General features: G+C 37.9%; 1 protein-coding gene across 1 annotated transcript in view; it reads left to right on the top strand.

Moving 5' to 3' along the window:
- itga11a (integrin, alpha 11a) overlaps positions 1-18815 on the top strand; it is a 49115-nt gene that overhangs the window by 22625 nt on the left and 7675 nt on the right. Inside the window, exons 11-21 of the mRNA XM_084404058.1 lie at positions 5318-5462; positions 5672-5820; positions 7111-7254; positions 9161-9364; positions 9465-9595; positions 9674-9840; positions 15002-15141; positions 15424-15534; positions 15686-15771; positions 15847-16051; positions 16215-16313. Coding sequence (XP_084260184.1) covers positions 5318-5462; positions 5672-5820; positions 7111-7254; positions 9161-9364; positions 9465-9595; positions 9674-9840; positions 15002-15141; positions 15424-15534; positions 15686-15771; positions 15847-16051; positions 16215-16313 — 1581 coding nt within the window. The remainder of the gene's footprint in view (positions 1-5317; positions 5463-5671; positions 5821-7110; positions 7255-9160; positions 9365-9464; positions 9596-9673; positions 9841-15001; positions 15142-15423; positions 15535-15685; positions 15772-15846; positions 16052-16214; positions 16314-18815) is intronic.

Genomic DNA, 18815 nt, shown 5'->3' with positions numbered 1-18815 from the left:
TTTTTATTTATTTTAGTCAATAAAGTTTTAAATATGGATATTTTTCTTACACGAACGCATCGCTTCACTTCAGAAGGCCTTTATTAACCCAACCAGAGCCATGTGGAGCACTTTTATCATGGATGGATGCACTTTAATGGACTTCAAAACTTATCACTGCCATTATAAAACTTATCACTGCCATTATAAAGCTTGGAAGAGACAGGACATTTTTTAACTCCGATTGTATTCGTCTGAAAGAAGAATGTCATATACACCTAGGATGGCTTGAGGGTGAGTAAATCATGTGGTCATTTTCATTTTTGGGTGAACTATCCCTTTAACATTACATCTCGTATAACGAATGGAACACTCTGAGTCAGATCCACGAATTATTTGGTTTTGACGTCACTACCGGGTAATAACCAGATTTTTTAATAAAGTCTAGTAAACATGGCTTACCTGCATTGCCGGATTAGAGGTTTGCATGTAAACTGGGACAATGGGTTAATTCAATAAGCTGATTTTTGGGAGTTATCAGCGTATCGGTGTGAATATAAATGTGCTTTGTAAGTTCTGGGTCTACTTTATTCCTTAGTGCACAGCTCCTTTTTTCCATCTCAGCTGCAAGAAAAACCTAGACAGTTTAACTGAGATCAGATTAAGAACTTTGTCTGAACCAAAAGTCAGACGTTCAGTGAATGTTTAGGTTTACTTTCTTTAAACTGAAACTTTATCTTTCTTTCTTTCTTTCTTTCTTTCTTTCTTTCTTTCTTTCTTTCTTTCTTTCTTTCTTTCTTTCTTTCTTTCTTTCTTTCTTTCTTTCTTTCTTTCTTTCTTTCTTTTCTTCTCTTTCTTTAGGTCATCTCTATATGTCGCTGTCAGTAATATGATACACCAAAAATATTACACCTTTACAATGGTGAGCAGATAAGATTCCTCCCTGATAATTCAAACAAGCCTCTTTCTGAATCTCATTCCAAAAAAATGAATATAAGGCCCAGGCTTTCCCATGGAAGGGATTATTGTGGTGAGAAGTGTGGAGGAGCCGCACCTTAGGGGAGAAGGAATATTTTTTTCTTGTCTGTCTAAACCCAGAGCTGACAGACTCAGCATCTGACACTCCCGTACTGTACCTGCTGCTCTGGCAGGCAGTCTGCCACGATCCGTCCACAAATCAGCCCAAACTGTACCTGGTAGGTCTGTATCCATCCAAGACCTGCTCCCAACTGTAACGCTAATCATCTCTGTCCAGGCTGCACAGTTTGCTGATGCAACCCCTCTGATTTTTCCACTCCGTCCCCTGAAGGCCAGCAATGAGAGTTATTAATATCTAGTCTTTTTTTATGGAAGAAATGGATAGGAAAACTCCAGATGGCCATTGGGATGGCTGAAAATCTGGATGCCTGGAACAACATCTGCAACAGAAGCATCTTGAGTGTTGAGAGGAGGGATAAGTTGTTGGAAAGAATGTTTGCACTCTAGGAGAAAATCATACCCCTAAATCCAGATGGTACTCTCTAAAGGATGTATCTAGGTTTAAATGTGTCTAGGCTTATATATATGTGACACATATTCGACTTAGACTTTATTTCATGCCCCAGAAAATATTTTATTTGGTTTATTTATTTTTGGATTTTTGTACATTTAACATGATCACTAGACAACATTATTTCTGTCATGACAAGTCTCGGGAGATTGGAATGGTATAGAGATTGGCATGGTAATGGATATGGCAATGGTAATGTATTTGGCCTTGCCGGAATAGATCTGCTACGCTGCTGCTGCTGCTGCTGCTGCAGAGCAAGTACAGAGACTTGCTACTGCCAATACATTCACAGACATTGCTGTGAGCATGTAAGGCATGCTGCTGCTGCTGCACATGTAACATGCATGAATGAACCCCCCATCAAATCAGGAAAGAAGAGAAAAGGGCAGAGCCCTTTTCAACAAACATCCAAACAGATAATTTACAAGTTGTCCAGCCAATACCAATAAAGCTGTGGGCAGGAAGACTATTGCTATACATTTGTAAAGCAACTTTTTTACCCTATACAGTTGCACAGGGTAATAGGAGAAATAGACAGTACAAGTAAAATACACATGATGTTGAGTGGTAAAACAAGCTGTTGCATCGGCAGATATGCATACATACATGATGACATAGACAGGAGACAGGAAAGGACAGGAAAAAAACATCCAGAACAAACAGCAGATCTATTGCCAAGACATGTACTGCATTTTTTTTTTCATGGGACTACATGTTTTGCTATCTTGGCTACCTTGCCGACCTGCTTAACACTAGTGACCTAAGGCTATTTGCGCCTTGGCTAGCTTGCTGACCGGATAAACACTAGAAATGCATGCTGTGTGTTCTCGTGAACAATAGATATAACAATGCAAGCTGATAGAGATAGGAATTCAGCAACCACCAGAGCAAGTACCATCAATAAGTCATTTGATAATAATTACAAAACCTTTATACTCCTATTTGATAAATGAAAAGCCATTAGGAGCGATAATAAATGACAGGAGCATGCTCTCATACTGTATTAACATGTTAAACATAATTAATGAAAACATTACTCTTGAAATAAAAGAATGTTGTTGTTGTTGTTGTTTTCTTATTTACTTTAACCTTCTCATCCATAACTTGGACAACGTATGCTCACAGAGATACAAAAAATAGACCATTCGCTGCTTCACAGACACAACTGCATAACGCTCCAGCTTATGCTTAGTAAATCACACAAGACTATAAACAGATGCTTAGTTTAACTGTATTGTTTTTTAGCGTGACTCGGACACACACGCATCTGAATCAACCACACACATTTAGCATAGCTAATAAAAACATTGCTCTTGGAAATAAATGAATGCGTCATTAAACTTATACCGCTAAATATGTGAACGCCGTTTAAAGCGCAAATGCTTATATCAGTTTAACTGTTTTCATATACATGCTAACAGCGTATAAAACAGCAATGAAATACAGTAGACCGATGCTGCTGCATGCAGTAAACACTGCTGCTTATAAGCATCAGTGATTCACTCGCGCAACTGTTGACATGATGCTAGTTTAAAACATTTCTAACATAAAGCTAGTTTAAAACTTGTAAAGATTGCTCCATTTAGGAATTAAATAACCGGACCACACAATGTGCGCAGAGATGTGGAATAAAACATCAATCACTTATATTAGAAGTTGATTCCAGATTCGTTCTGAAAGCGCGCTGAAGACTGCTAACAGCAAGTATTTGTATTGGTATTTGTTTGAATGTTGAGCCACAGCTCATTGGCCGCTAATGCAACAACAACCAATCAGCTGTGTTACAGTATGTAGATAATAATAATAAGTGAGTTAGACCTATCAGCATGCACCATCTAGAGTCTCATGCCAGAACTAGGTAAGATATACAGTAACAATATAAGTGATTGCCTAGATATAATTTTTTGACGTAATTAAAAAAGATAAAGTTAAAGTTAGTAACTGAAACTGAAAAAACAGACTGATAAATCTTAATTTGGCTCAGTGAGAATGATGCTGAGCCAAATTAAGATAAAGATGCCGTCTGGCGTGTTTAATGAACCAATCAGATAAGATTAAATCCAGAGTCAACGAGAACCTCATTCGATTGACTACAAGAAGAAGGTAGACCCGCCTTCCCTCTCACACTTGAAAAGCTCTAATGAGTGGGAGAATCGTGCCAAAACTGTAAGCGTACCCAACAATTTAGACATTTGCAACAGTTTATTTTTTACACATACAGATTGGTTCGACATGGTCAATCTGTTTTGCAGTTCTTCACACTTGTTTTCGCTACAAATGGCTGTTCATGGGCTTGCAATGCTTTTGGCCATATTTTGGCATCCACTGTAGTGGGGAATGCAGACTGAAGTGTTAGCAGGAACAAGATTCAAGTGTTTAACTGGTCAAAATTAGACAAGCAAAAGCAAAAAATGAGTCAAATGTGTCCAGTAAAAGTCTTAAAGCACTGCAGTCCTGGTAGCATCAGGTTTAGAGGCAGTCCTGCTTTGTGTCTTTGTGCTGGTCCCTTATCACATCTTCTGAATGCATATGTGGTGCTGGTTCAGTAGAAATGAAAAGCGATGATGGATTTATGGTAGCGATGATGAGGTGCAATGGTACCAGGTGCACAACATCACACTCAGCCAGCACTGTTCCGTTTAGATGTGACTCCTTTTATGCTGTGAAAGCCAGGATGCAGTAGAGCCGAAGCAGAAGTTGTTGAAAGGATGAGGTCACACCATAAAGGCACACAAATCAGGAAGCTTTCTGAAAACATTGGTGGTTTCATCCACAGTGCATTTTGTTCTCTGATTAAAAACCAGAAAGTCATGATTATCAGCTCTCTGTGTTTATGTTTGAGATCTGAAGTATCCACTGAGCCAGAGCAGCGCATTCTCAGTGGGCTGCAAGTTTGGTAAGAATGTTCCGTCTGGGCTGGGATTGCTCGGAACGTTGTTGTTTGTATATACGCCAGGGAATTTAAGTTCTCTCTAAACATGAACCCATTCCACTTGCTCTCATTCCGACTACTGTCTACATAATTAACAGTGTGGGATGCAAAGCATTTTGTTCATATTTTTCAGCAGAATAAACTCATCACTAAGTAAATTAATTGTTTTATGAGGTTTCCATGGCAATTGAATGCAAAGCACTTCCAGAGAAATCATGAGCTGGATGGACACTGAATGAATGAGATAAAATTTGTGAATCACTGTATTATGAATTTACTGAGAGCTAAATGAGGTCAAGAATGTAGCTACAATATGTTCTATACAAACAATTGCAAAATGTTTATTTTTTTACTGTGCTTTCAATCTACCGTAAAATCCTCAAGATATTTTTGTCAATTACAAATAATCTTACCGCCCTCATACATTATGCCATGGAGGCATGTTTGATGCATTGGCTAAATAATATAAAGAGGTTTTTGAGATTGTGAGCTTTTTTTTTACATGGATTCCATTATTCTTCAGCAGCTGTTCCAGAATTAATTCTATACAATTCTCACTGAAATTGATTTATTTTATTTGACTAATGTAGTGCCATTGGAAGCAAAAGCACATCAACCCGAAATTAACCTCTGCAGATGCTCTAGGATCTCATAAAAATCAGTTGGATGTCAGAAAAACTGGCAACTTAAAACAATAGATGCCTCCATTCATCCGTTTAAAGACCCAAACCTGTAGTTTGATGCTATAAGAGTTTACAGAAAAGAAGAAGATAGTCAGTAAATTGTATGTAATTGTAAAGTTAGTGAATTGTATGTAAAAGTAAAAATCTGAATATATTTGTTTGCTCTGTCTGCAGGACGGTATTTTAGTGGGAGCTGTGGGAGCTTATGACTGGAATGGGGCTGTGCTGAAGGAGACTCGTCAGGGTAAAGTGGTTCCACCAAAGTCCTCCTATGAACAGGAGTTTCCAGATGAACTGAAGAACCATGGAGCCTACCTGGGTAAAGAATCCACACATATACATTGATTCAACCATGGCTGTCACTGAGATAAATCTAAATGTTTTTTAGTTTTTTTATTGTTATTCATTCTACTGTAAAAAAAAATTTTGACTCTCTTGGTCTCATTTTATCTCCACTCTGTTACCAAGTAAAGTGATACATCCAGTATACAGTCTTTAATTGATAAGCATTTTATTGTGTGTTTGTAGGTTACACAGTGACGTCAGTGGTGTCAGCTCTCAGTGGTCAGTTATATGTAGCAGGAGCTCCACGTTTTAACCACACGGGCAAGGTCATCATCTTCACCCTGAAAAATACTGGAGAGCTCACTATATTACACTCACTCAAGGGCCAGCAGGTAAAGCACTTACAAACATGCTTACAAACATTTGCAGCACACAGTGTTTGTATACAATGCTCATTTATTCTCCAATAGCATTCTGCTGCTCTGACTCATTCTTCACACGCAGTTTTTGCGTGTTTACAGCTCTCCTGTATTCAAGTACTCCAAAGCTTCTTTTCCACTGTCAAGCCGAACGGTTTTAAGAACAGCAAGGAATTGTTTCAGTTATAGTTACAGTTATATTAATACAGTTCAGTTTCTGTTGCCTGGCTACCAGTTTTTCTGAAGCTGGCCTGGTGGGCTATTTGAGCGACCTAAACACAAGTTAATAATAAAATGAAAAGAATTATCTGAACATCCTCCATAACACAATCGCTATTTACATCTCATATCGTCTGTAGACTCTTGCGTTACCAATGCAACGACTGACGCATTTGTATTACATTCCAAAGAGCTCGTTATCAGCCCCAAAGTTGAAAACGAAACCTTATCCATATCGGCTGGGCCGGATCAGCGTGGAATGGATCGATTAAGCAATGAGAACGGTTTGGCCTGATGGTGGAAAAGCAGCTAGACTGTACAAACGTCAGTGATCAATTGGTCATTGTGTTTTCAATCTCTCTCCTGGCTTTCATTTGCGATGAGTGGACTGTCTAGACTACAAACTCAAATCCATGTGCTTCTCATCACAGTCCTAAAGCATGCAAATAAATTCACTCTCACAAACAAAGCACAGAGTTATTGAATATTTTTAAAGGAGGTAAACATTTAACAGGTGATTAGCACCTCAAGAAATTGCCTTAAATATGACCCCTATTAATCAAACTGCATAATTATGCATGTGAGTATTTATTTAGAAAGCATATACTGTACAGAGGATTGTGATTGAGAGACACATGATAAATAAGCATTTGGTTATGCTGTTTTTGTTGTTGCTTTGTCTAGATCTATATATATATATATATATATATATACAGTATATGTTTTATAACCCCTTAAAGTATGAGATTAAAGACAAGCCATACATTTTTGAATCAACCAACTGCTCGTATAAAGTTGCAAAGACTTTGGAATGAGATTGTGCACTTAAATTGTCATATTATGGCATTTTTATTTTGCCATTCACTGTATATATTTATATGCCCTTATGCTTGAGGACAGTGTAAGTAAAAAGTGGTACAGCTCATGCATTTTTATGCTTACATTAGCTTATACATATCCAAGTGATGTGCTTCATAGGCACTAAATGCATGTCCTTGTGCACCAGTAGTAATCAGTCTGGCTTCGATGGATGTGTTTGTGCAGATAGGGTCATACTATGGCAGTGAGATTGCTCCATTGGACATGGATGATGATGGAGTGACTGATAACCTGCTGGTGGCTGCGCCCATGTTCTTCAGTGGAGGCTGGGAAAAGGGCAAAGTCTACATATACAGAGTCACAGAGCAGGTACAGTTTCTTGTGAAAAACAAGTTAATTAGCCATTGACAAGCTATTATATTACTTCCTGTTTACTTCTCACCCAGAAAGCAACATTACAGATGTTGTCTCTTGTCTTAAAGCTGAGGGATCCAAGCTCTGAAAACTGTGCCTGTGCATTAATGCAGTTCCTCATTAATGGTCTCACATAAATACTGGCAGGCTTTTGCCACCTGCCATACCTCGCATCAGAGAGTATTGGAGGGTGAACTCAGCAGGAAAATATTTCCCCCTTGAAATGTAATTATATGAATCGCACAGAGAGAGAGAAAGCTGCTTTAATAAATGGAAAAAGCTGGAGTGTAAAGCTGGAGCAATGCTGTGAATAAAGCAGACCTCCATCTTTATTCATTTAGCTTATAAGCTATTTCCTTGTGGCCTTAACCAGGGGACCACAATCTGTGTTATGCCTCAGGTTGCAGCCAGACACAGGGGTACATCAACATCGTTAACTGAAATAATTGACCATATTTAAGTCATTATTCATATACCGTAGTACATACTCTATCCAAATCATTCTCTTCTCTTCTCTTCTCTTCTCTTCTCTTCTCTTCTCTTCTCTTCTCTTCTCTTCTCTTCTCTTCTCTTCTCTTCTCTTCTCTTCTCTTCTCTTCTCTTCTCTTCTCTTCTCTTCTCTTCTCTTCTCCTCTCCTCTCCTCTCCTCTCCTCTCCTCTCCTCTCCTCTCCTCTCCTCTCCTCTCCTCTCCTCTCCTCTCCTCTCCTCTCCTCTCCTCTCCGATGCTGTTTTAGGAAGGATGCAATTGATTTCATGTGTCTGTCATCTATGGCCATATATTTTCAGTGCGAGTGAGAGATTTAGGAATTTAGGAGGAGAGTTATGTGCATGGCTAATTACTCTCCCAAATACTTGGCTAACTTGAGCAGTTTTTGCTTTGAGAAAGTGCACCTTTTCCTCAAACTTTCCACCCATTTGAGACTAATTGATTTGAGAGGCTCAAATGCCTTCTTACTGACCTCACCTTAAGTGATAATACAGGAGCAGTTCTTACATTTGACCTTGGGAGTCTGGTTTGGACCGTTATTGTGAATGTGTATGCTTATAACTATTTATTTCAATCAATTTTTGCATTTCTTAAAGGCTGCATTTTATTTTCAAAATCATGCTACAGTTGTGTTGCAATCTATGCAGCATTTGTTTTTTTTTCTGTTTTGTTGGATAAAGGCAGCAGTTTCTTCCAAATTTCTTACATAAACGCGTGGGTTGTCGTCGTCTCTGGATCTTTAACAAAATCCTCAAAAGATTGTTTCTGGTCACAGAAATGTTTAGCCCTTGTACATGACCTAAGTGGATATTTACATCATAAGCAGCATCTTTTCAGAGTTTTTTTAATTGTTGGTGTATGAAATAAATATAAACAATGATCCTATTGCTCATTAAAAGTTTGCATTGAAAATTTTTGTACAACAGTAATATAAACTTAAACTTTTATATCTCTCTTAAACCATAATATTTATTCTTACTGTATTTATGTCTGATTCCTAATGTATTCTCAATGTATTTTAAGTCCAATTAAGACTTCAAGATTTCAGTTTTAAGCAAAAGCAACATTGAATTATAGGTTAGATGAGCATCCAATAATATGGAAATAGGAGTTCACAAAACATTCAGTACTAGTATCCAACCCACATAGACAGAGTACAGCCCAGTGCATGACCACATTTTCAATGCATTGTGGCGTCAGTTGACTTTATTAAAGGGAAAACTATCTGTACATTGTTGCATTGTGAAACCCATTAGTTTACCCTCTGCCTTACCCCCTGTACAAGCCATCAAACTGGAGCAACAAAGCTCATGCTGTTTCTAAATTGTGTCTTACTACCTCACGGCAGCTCTTTATGCTTGTTTTCCCATCAGCCTCGTTTCATATTGGAGGGCTCGCTGGAGATCTTAGATCAAGGTCAGAATGCCCGTTTCGGCTCTGCACTGGCTCCTGTGCCTGATCTAAATGGGGATTCATTTAATGATGTGGTGGTGGGAGCTCCACTAGAGGATGATCACAAAGGAGCCATTTACATCTACTACAGCCAACGCACCAGAATATTGAGGAAATATAAACAGGTACCACATAAGTGTCCAGCTGTTCTCTTGTGTATTCATTATTTGAATGTGTTCGGTTTGAATAGTTATTTATTTTACACCCATCTCCTCTCTCTGTCAGAGGATTTCTGCAGTTCAGCTGGCCACGGGTCTGCAGTACTTTGGTCGTAGTATCCATGGCAATATGGATATGAATGGAGATGGCCTGGTGGATCTGGCTGTGGGCTCCCTCGGTGCAGCAGTACTTCTGTGGTGGGTCTCTAACACAGGGTTCTTTACACTGTTAGTTTTTCCTTAATAAAAAACTCGATAATATTTGCTGTGCTACAGGTCTAGAAGTGTTGTCCAAATCCATGCCACGGTTCGATTTGAGCCCAGCAAGATCAACGTATTTAATAAAGACTGTCGGCGAGGAGGAAAAGATGTGACCTGCATGTCGGCTATTGTATGTCTGAATGTCACAGCTCGGACTCCTATCAGACCCTCTCAAGAAATAGGTCAGTTTTTATATTTTTATGCTAAAAATTTTAAATACTTTTTTCAATAAATAAGCAATACTGTACTTTGATGTCTTGTAAGTTTTCTGCAGGTAAATAAATTGGTAAATAAAAAGTTTCATTTCTGTGTAGATTGTTGATCATAATATGAAATTGGTGCTTATTTATCTACTTATGTAAATAATATGGTCTTTTTTGCACTGAATCCATCTGTTGTAGTGTTGGATTGCAACAGTTCTTTGGTTTAAAGAATGATATCACACTTAGTTTTCACCCAAACACACTCTGAATGGATAACAGGAAGTTATGGTAGTGCTTTGAAAGCAGCCGTTTCCTCTCATCATTTAGAATCTGTTGATTAAAGTATCATTAGACGAGAACTAAACAGCTGACAGCTGGCGGGATTCTCACACCACCAACCAGCTGCATATTCAGTGTAGTTCAGTTAAGGTTTCCCTTCTAAGCATGCCACGTATTAGCCTGAAAAATATTCAGTTGTGATGAATTGTTCAACATACAGTAATCTCTTGATCTTTCCTTTGTTGCTTTGTTGATTCAAGATTTGCCTTGGGAGGGGAAAAGAAAAACTGCTTAGCTAGTTCTGGAAATTTAGAAGTAAAGTAGACACATTGAATGATGACTCTGGCTGAAACAACAAATTAAATTAGTATAAAAGTCTTTTTAGCATGTGTAATATTGTGTCAGGTAGCCAAAAAATCAAGTGAATAGTGTTATAAATGGTTCCAGATATAATAGATGTGAATGGTTTTAATATTGTGTTTTATGGGTCCTACCTACACATGAAGTCATTGCTGTGCAAAAACACTAAGTAGAAGTGTGGCAGACTACATTACTGCTTTAAAATGCCTCAGAAGGTTGAAACACTACAGACCATCTTGTCTATCTTGAGAGTTATATTCGTGATGATTTTACTTGGAAAGAACATGTTGTGAATTCCAACTGAAGATAAACTAAATACAGTCCTGGTCAATGCAGAACGGTTTCAAGTGCTCACAAACCAGGAAATCAGCCAGGAAATATATATGACTTTTGGATACTGTACACCACCAAGGCATACGATTGGCACTGGTCAAAAGTTTATATGTGGAACCCAATGAATCTTCCTTGGAAATCAGACTGCTAAAGTTGGCTCTAAAATATACAATCAAACTTAAAACAAATAAGGAAAATCCAGCCTATTCAGCAGCTTTTCAAGTCAGCATTCAATAATAGATAAAAGAAAACTGTAAGCCCGTCTAAATCTGTCCAGTGGCGGTATCCGATAGAACGGGTGAAGGTCTCTGCGTGTTACTGCGTCCTTTTTACGCAACACAACAAGATTAAATGCAATACATTTTCTCATATGTATTACCTCGTTATTTCATCTGACTCCATAAATGAAAAAGGTTTTAATGATATCTGAGCATCATCAAATGTGAGCGAATGTTTGGTTATTCTTTTTAACTCTTTACTTATATTTACCCGTTCATATTAGGAAACTGTGTCGCTTTGAGGTCCTCACACCTTCCGTTTAACGCGGGTCTCACAATCACAAGCTCGTCAGTTTTGGGTCACTAAACAGAGGTAATTGGCTTTATACCTGAGATGGTCGCATTCACGCGTACACAATCAAAGATACTTTTATATAGCCCCCATGATTTTGCATACACTTGAAATTAAAGTGACGTTTACTTCAGTAGAGGTATGGCCACTACTACAGATATAAGTCGACCAACTTAACTTCTCTTATAATAGCTTTGGATTGGCATGCCGTGGTTTCCCACGTACACTTATCTAAAGTAACATTAAATTAAAACAGAGGTAAGACACACCCAAATTTAGGTTGGTCAATCAGCATTTTTGCTGCCCTAAACGGAAATTCACTTCTTGTCTTTGCAAACCAAGTACATTTGAATTAGTGCCAAATATTAGTCGTCACTAATCTGACGCAGTCTTGCGGTAACATACGAATCCGTTTAATCTACTTGGGAAAACAATTTCAGAGTCAGTCAGAATAAAATCAAATGTAACAATTTATTATGTCAGGTAAATGTATCATCCCAATTTCATAATCAGTTCAAAGATAATAAATACAAAACATCAAATTCTCTGGAATAAAGAGGAAAGATGCAAACCTGACATTAGAAAATACATGATGCGGAGTGCCTGCATACACTCTGCATCACAGGCTAATTTGAGCTACAAATCGCGCTGAGCCTCTTGTTGCATTTCTTTATATAGACAGAAACTTTTCTGACAGAAACATTTGCTAACAATGGGAATTTGCATTCAGAGTTTACACCTTTTGGGAGCAGGATGCCATTTGCCTGGAAGACACACCCTCCTCTGTGTGCAAGTTCTCTCTAAAGTCCACCTGAAATCAAAATTGACCCTATTTACTTTGTTAGAACATATTACTAGTCTTGTGGTGAACAATTAATCCGTGCTAGTTAATACACAGAAAAAAATTGTTTGCCGTGGTAATCTTTAATTAAAATCTAAAAAGTTTCTTCCGGTCTGGAATGGCGTTCCTTCTCTGATGACGTCAGTTTGACGGCTTGGGTTGAAAACGCGTAACCACTCCCCTCAAACCGTTAGTCTGCTATGAGCAGAAATGTAGAGGAGGAGCGCTAAAGTAAAAGTTTCACTTGGAAATACGTCACAACACTGGAGAAAACTCGTTTGCAACTTCCGGTTCACGCAGACTTTAAGAACTTTTTTACCTTTTGGTTTACTTCTTTGAGAATGAGACATTTGTACCAGTCATTTCAAATGATACCAAACATGTATAATACTGTATGATAATTGTTTATATTAAACCATATAGATTTTTGGGTGAATTCAGGCAGGGATGGGTGAAGGGAATGATGTGTAAATTGGGAGGTGATCAACTCAAGTGTGATCGTGTCTCGAATGGGGACGGTAATATAGCAAGAGAGTTCAAATATTAATTTCCTTAGTTTTCTCTTCCAGTTCTTCCAGTTTCTCCATTCTTACAAAACCAAGTTACATCTGTCCATTTGGTCAACGCATTAAAACCATGGATTTAAACATTTTGGAATAGACACATTTTTGCAAATTTCCTCCATGGAGTCTCAAAAAGCCTAAAATCTATCTGGATTTAGCGAGAAACCAAAAATCAAAAACACATCCAAATGATTATCACCAGCAATTTTTGAACATAAGAGCAATGGGCCTCATTCACCAACCGTTCTTACGAAGAAATGTGTTCTTAAACCCCACTTACACACTTTTTACGATGATTCTGACATTCACTAATGTTTTCTTATCTTGGATTTGTTCTTAGCTAAGAACAAAATCTACGCACACTCAAGAGCACTCTTATGCACATTTGAGAGATGACAGTTTGTTCCAAATAATTGGTTACTGCATTTTATTTAATTTGTTTTTTACAATGATAGTATTTTACTGTGATGTATTTCTGATCATTTGTTGAAAAAACGAATCATAGTATGCAAAGAAACACTAACACTGCAATTTACATCAGCAATAAAGCTGATTAAATCAAATATTTTTCCTCGTTTGGCATTTACCTGTTGCAGTAGAATTTCTATTTCAGAATTACTGAAGTACTTTTTTCGTTTGGTGATCGGTGGACCACCACAGTCTGTGCGGCTTTTGGACATTCTCCAACTGTTCTTGCACACGGCCCTGAAGTGTCATGTCCTTATATGGGAATTTGCGGGCGTTTTTTATGCTAATTAGGAACAACTGACACGCGCTTTCAATTACGAAGACTGGGATTCATCAATCCTAAGAACACATGTGCGAACAATTCTGTTGTTTAAGATCGTCATGAATCCGACGTAGACTTTTCTTAGGAAGTTTATTAAGTACAAACTTAAGAAAATTCTTAGGAAGATATTGGTGAATGAGGCCCAATGTTCCCACAATATACCCCAATTTACACAGATGGATCTAAATCTGGAAATTAAGTGGCAGCAGGCAGCAGCTTTTGCAACAAATCAACAATGTCAGCGTATATCTGCATCCCTGACCATAGTTCAGTTTTCACAGCAGAGGCAAATGCTCTATTCTGTTGATACTTTTCAAAAGGTTTTTAACGAAGTAAATCCATATTTAGTCTTAAGGTTTTTAATTAACTAAACCTGGCTCTTGCCATGAACATAGCCATAGAAGCTGGAATGGTGTGAAAGGAAAGAAAAAATGCCTCAGTCCCTCAGGACAGGTCTAGGGTTTGACACATGCAGTTTGACTTAAGGCCTCGGTAACCATGTTGTTTTGAAAGTCATGTGCTGGAAGGTCAGGTTCCTGTGTAATGTGTGGGACAACAGAGCAGAACAACTGTTTTTAATTAATCTTTACGACCCCAGAGCATCTTCATCAAAAATGTCATGGGTGTGAAACCAACGTAATGGTATCAAAGACTAAGACATGTCATCTCTCTATATGATCATCTGGGAAATTAGACATTTGGGACATTATAAAAGGAGAAAACTTTTTTTTCTAATTCACCTCACATGTGCTTAGCAGGGTTTTCCTTAAGATTCGATTTTCTGTCTTTTAAGGCCTTAGAACTCACAAATTGCTCTCAGATCTCCGGAGTATCATCAATTTCTGTCTCAAATCTGCCATTCAAAAGTTTGGGGTCAGTAAGAATTGAATACTTTTATTCAGAAGGGACACATTAAATTGACCAAAAGAGACACTCAAGACATTTATAATATAATGTATAAAGTTTCAAATGCTGTTCTTTTGAACTTTATATTCACCAAAGAATCCTGAAATAAATATCACAAAATAATATTAAGCAGCACAACTGTTTTCAACATTGATGATAATAATAAATGTTTCTTTAGCACCATATCCGCATATTAAAGAATCATGTATTGAAGCATCATGTAAAATTACATTTTAAAATATATTTAAATAGAAAACAGTTATCTTAAATTGTAATAATGATATAATTTTTTTACTGTATTTTTATCCAAAAAATACTGCCTTGGTGAGCATAAAATACTTTATTTCAGAAACATAAAAAAATCGTACTGACCTCAAACTTTTGAATGCTAGCGTATATATACCAACACATGCTATCTAGCATTATTTGCAAATAATTTGTAACGTGATGAGTAAATATTTCACTGTATGTTCACTTTATTTCTTCCACTTCTCTTAGCTCTTAGCTATAGTGCTTTCTTTGAGGAGAAGCGCTTTAACCCTCGAGCCGTGTTTGATGATCCAGATCGCCAGCAGCCTCAAAATCTTACACTGCTTCCTGGAGAGGAGACCTGTGACCACATCTACTTCCACGTCATGGTTAGCTTTCACCTCTTAGGTTACAGTATCATAATGGTGCATTGCATTGCATAAATCATTGATAATGATAATATAATCTGTGATAACTGCCAAGTCATTATTGGTTCTATTAATTATGTACTTTCATGTCTGTTCATTCAGATTTTCTATTGAAATAACAGCATTCCTCTTTTATTAAGTTCACTTTCTAGCATTACAGCAGCAGATTATATTCTTCCAAGTTACTCTTTTATAGCCATTTATTTATATTGAGAGATTTATGATATTGTAATGTTGATACAGGAGACTACAGACTACGCCAGGCCCATTATATTCACTGTAGAGACGGAGCTATTGGACCTGGATCAAGGCCCAGTTCTGGATGATGGCTGGCCAACTACTGTGAAAACACAGGTCTGTAGGTCAAAGGAAACTTCATCGTCACACTATATATCTTTCATTAACAACATTAACACACATTATGAAACTCTTTTGCATGTATATTAATACATATAAATGTAATGGCACTTTGCGTTGTTTTCTTCTTCTTCCTGGTTTTCTCCAGCTTCCCTTCTGGAACGGGTGTGATGAAGACGACCATTGTGTTCCAGACTTGGTGTTACAATCTCAGACTGATCTAATAAATCGCAAGTAGGATAAGTCACGCACACACACACATGCAAACGCACTTCTTCACATGCTCATGACCACTCTGATGCTCTGCAGGCAGTTCTGTGCCCAGGCGTTTCGGGCAGGCAGTCTGATATGTCGGAGTCAGACAGCAGCAGAACCTTCCGAACGCATTATGGAGGGATCCAGAAGGAGGATGGTAGTGGATGTACGTCTAGAAAACAGAGGGGAGAACGCATATGGAGCCCAGCTTAACATCACTTTCACTCCAAACCTACGCTTCTCCAGCCTTATAGTGAAGGTACATCACTCTAATACCTTTGGTTGTTTGGTACCTGACAAGGATTGATTGATTGTTCCTTTGTTCATTCATAATCTTGATTGATACTAATTACGTTCTAGAAATGCATCTGCAATAGTAATTGTTACTGTAAGTTAAATGATCTCTCTGTCTTTATTTATAGGATAACTCTGATATACATATAGACTGCCGCAGTGAGAACAAGCGAAAATATGAGAAATCTTGCAATATCAGTGCACCCTTTATGAGAGCAAAGTCACAGGTGAGTTGTCATTGCAACATTTATACAGTTAGACAGTTACACTGTACCATATCAAAAACCTCTAGCCCAAAAAATTATTTGGGGATTGTGTGATGTTTTTTAGGACCCTTAGCCAAGTCAAATTTAATGTAACTAATATAGTAACTTTTAGCACGCTGTACTCCAGCCATATGTGCACAGCTAACAATTTGCCAGTGACTGCACATTGGATAATATGCACATATTGGATAATAAACTGGCAAATTGTTAGCTGTGCACATATGGCTGGAGTACAGCGTGCTAAAAGTTACTATATTAGTATGTGCAGAATTATATAATGTATAATCCTAATGTGAGAATTTTTTATCACCATGTTCAGCAACACGAGACATTTAGAGGTTAAACCAGGGTTAGCACTAGCCGTCTGTGCTCTAGAAAGCCTTGCTTACACAAACATATTGGACCACACAGTCAAAAACCCTATAGACTTCTTCACATTACCCATCTGCAGAACTGTCAGAATCTGTCGCAGACATACCAAATCTTTATGTCTGGAATGTTCCATGGGGCATAAATAAACTCACAAGGTCACCAGCACCCTTAAGTCACAGAATGATTCACTTAGTGTCCTTTTTTACTTATGCTCATGTTCGGCCCTCTCCAGAAAAAGAAAAACATAAGGCAGGAATGTAATGCAAGAATACTACTGCATAACAGTTACTACATCCGTACAGAGCCCATCAATCACATGACCTGGACCACAGAAGTCTGTCCTGTGCTAGGGCACTGCTTTGATAGGAAACGGGTCAGCAGCTTCTCACAGAGTCCTGATTCATTTTCTTGAGGTTTGGAGGTCATTGGAACTACACTTGTGGCTACAAAGAGAGATTTTATGGGCCCACATGGGAGCCTGGTTCAGCTCAGAACAGTTTGAGATGGAGCGAAAGTGGAATAAAAGGAGGAGAACTCAGGAGGAGAGAATGTAAAAAGGATTTTCCATGCTGCTTTGTGCCACTACTCACCAAGAGGGAATGAAGAGTTTGCCCACGTAGTTATAGCTGTGTCCAAGTGCTTCCATTTCTCTAAGCAAGAATCAAACTAAAAACCAATTTATGTGCTTTAAAAGGATTGTTCACATAAAACTTTACATTTTCATAATTCATTCTGTCATAATTTACTCACCCTCATGTCATTCCAAATCTTTGAAAAATGTTCCTGTGTTTTTGTTGCTGCTTGTTTGTTTTTTGTTTGTTTGCTTGTTTTTGTCCATATAATGAAAGTCAATGGGGTTTAGTGTTGTTTTGGACCACACTGATTTTCATTGTATCGACAAGAACAGTTCTTCAAAATATTGCCTTTTATTTTTCACAGAAGGTAGAATGTCATGCATCAATTTTGGAACAACATCTATAATATCTACAGTATATTATCAAATAACAGAAAAGAATAACTGTATGTTTAACTGTATGGAGACTTGGATCACCTCATAAGTGGTGGCTTGAGCAGATGCTTCATGAACTGGAGCAGATTTTCTTTGGGAGAGTCTATATCTTTTGTATCTGTGTTTTGCCACTTTTAAGTGATGTATATGCAGGATATGGAAGTTAATACTTCATGTGGTGGTTAGAGAATAGCCAGCAGTACCAGATGGAGTGCCTTCTCCCACAAAAATGATGCTATTGGTCTGTAGGATAGGCTAGGGGTAGAATAGCAGGGTCTTGGCCTGTTTGTGTCATTCTTTTATATCCAGAAAGGCTGTTTGCCCTGGAAACAGCCTATGGAGTCATATTTTAAAATGTAGGTTTTTGGATGTGATCAGGTGTTAAATCTGATTTTTGGAGGCAAGGGAACTCAAAATCTGAACTCATTTGTTTGAGCATGTAACTGTAGTTAGAATGAATCAAAGAAAAACTAGACTTTAGCATGCTGTAAATTATATAAAGTGCCAAACAAACTTTCAGTAACCTTTTTTCTTAAAACGCCATTGTAGAATGTTCTGAATATAATGATTTAGGAGCTTGCGTTTGCAGCACTTTACATTTTTTTTGTAAATGTGTGTTCACAAATCACCAAAACAAACACACCCTGCACAAAAGGATCACACCCCTATCTTGAAGCCTCCACCCCCACATTCACGTACACTCGATGCAACACAGGCAACGACTATGGCGGAATCTGCTGTGCCTGCCACCCGAGGGTATGATGTCATCAATAAGTGAAAGCAATTTGTTACTACTGTATGATAATTCAGATCGAATGTCTAATTATTATTTAGTTCCTCTACTCCTTCGATGGCAAAGTCATCCCTTCCATCCCAAAAAACAAACAGTTTTCATGAACAGATCCCTACATAACATGATAGTCCAAACTAATATATTACAAATGTGACAAGCTAAAGGGATTATAGCGATCACTAAAAGGGGAACCAAAAGAAAAAACATATATTGGCTTTCAAATGAAAGATTGGTATCAAAGAGCACACCCAGGTTCCTAACCGACGACGAAGACTTGACAGAGCAGCCA

The sequence above is a fragment of the Rutilus rutilus genome (assembly GCF_951802725.1).
Source record: "Rutilus rutilus genome assembly, chromosome: 3".
Taxonomy (NCBI): domain Eukaryota; kingdom Metazoa; phylum Chordata; class Actinopteri; order Cypriniformes; family Leuciscidae; genus Rutilus; species Rutilus rutilus.
This window is presented reverse-complemented; position numbering and strand designations above follow the sequence as displayed.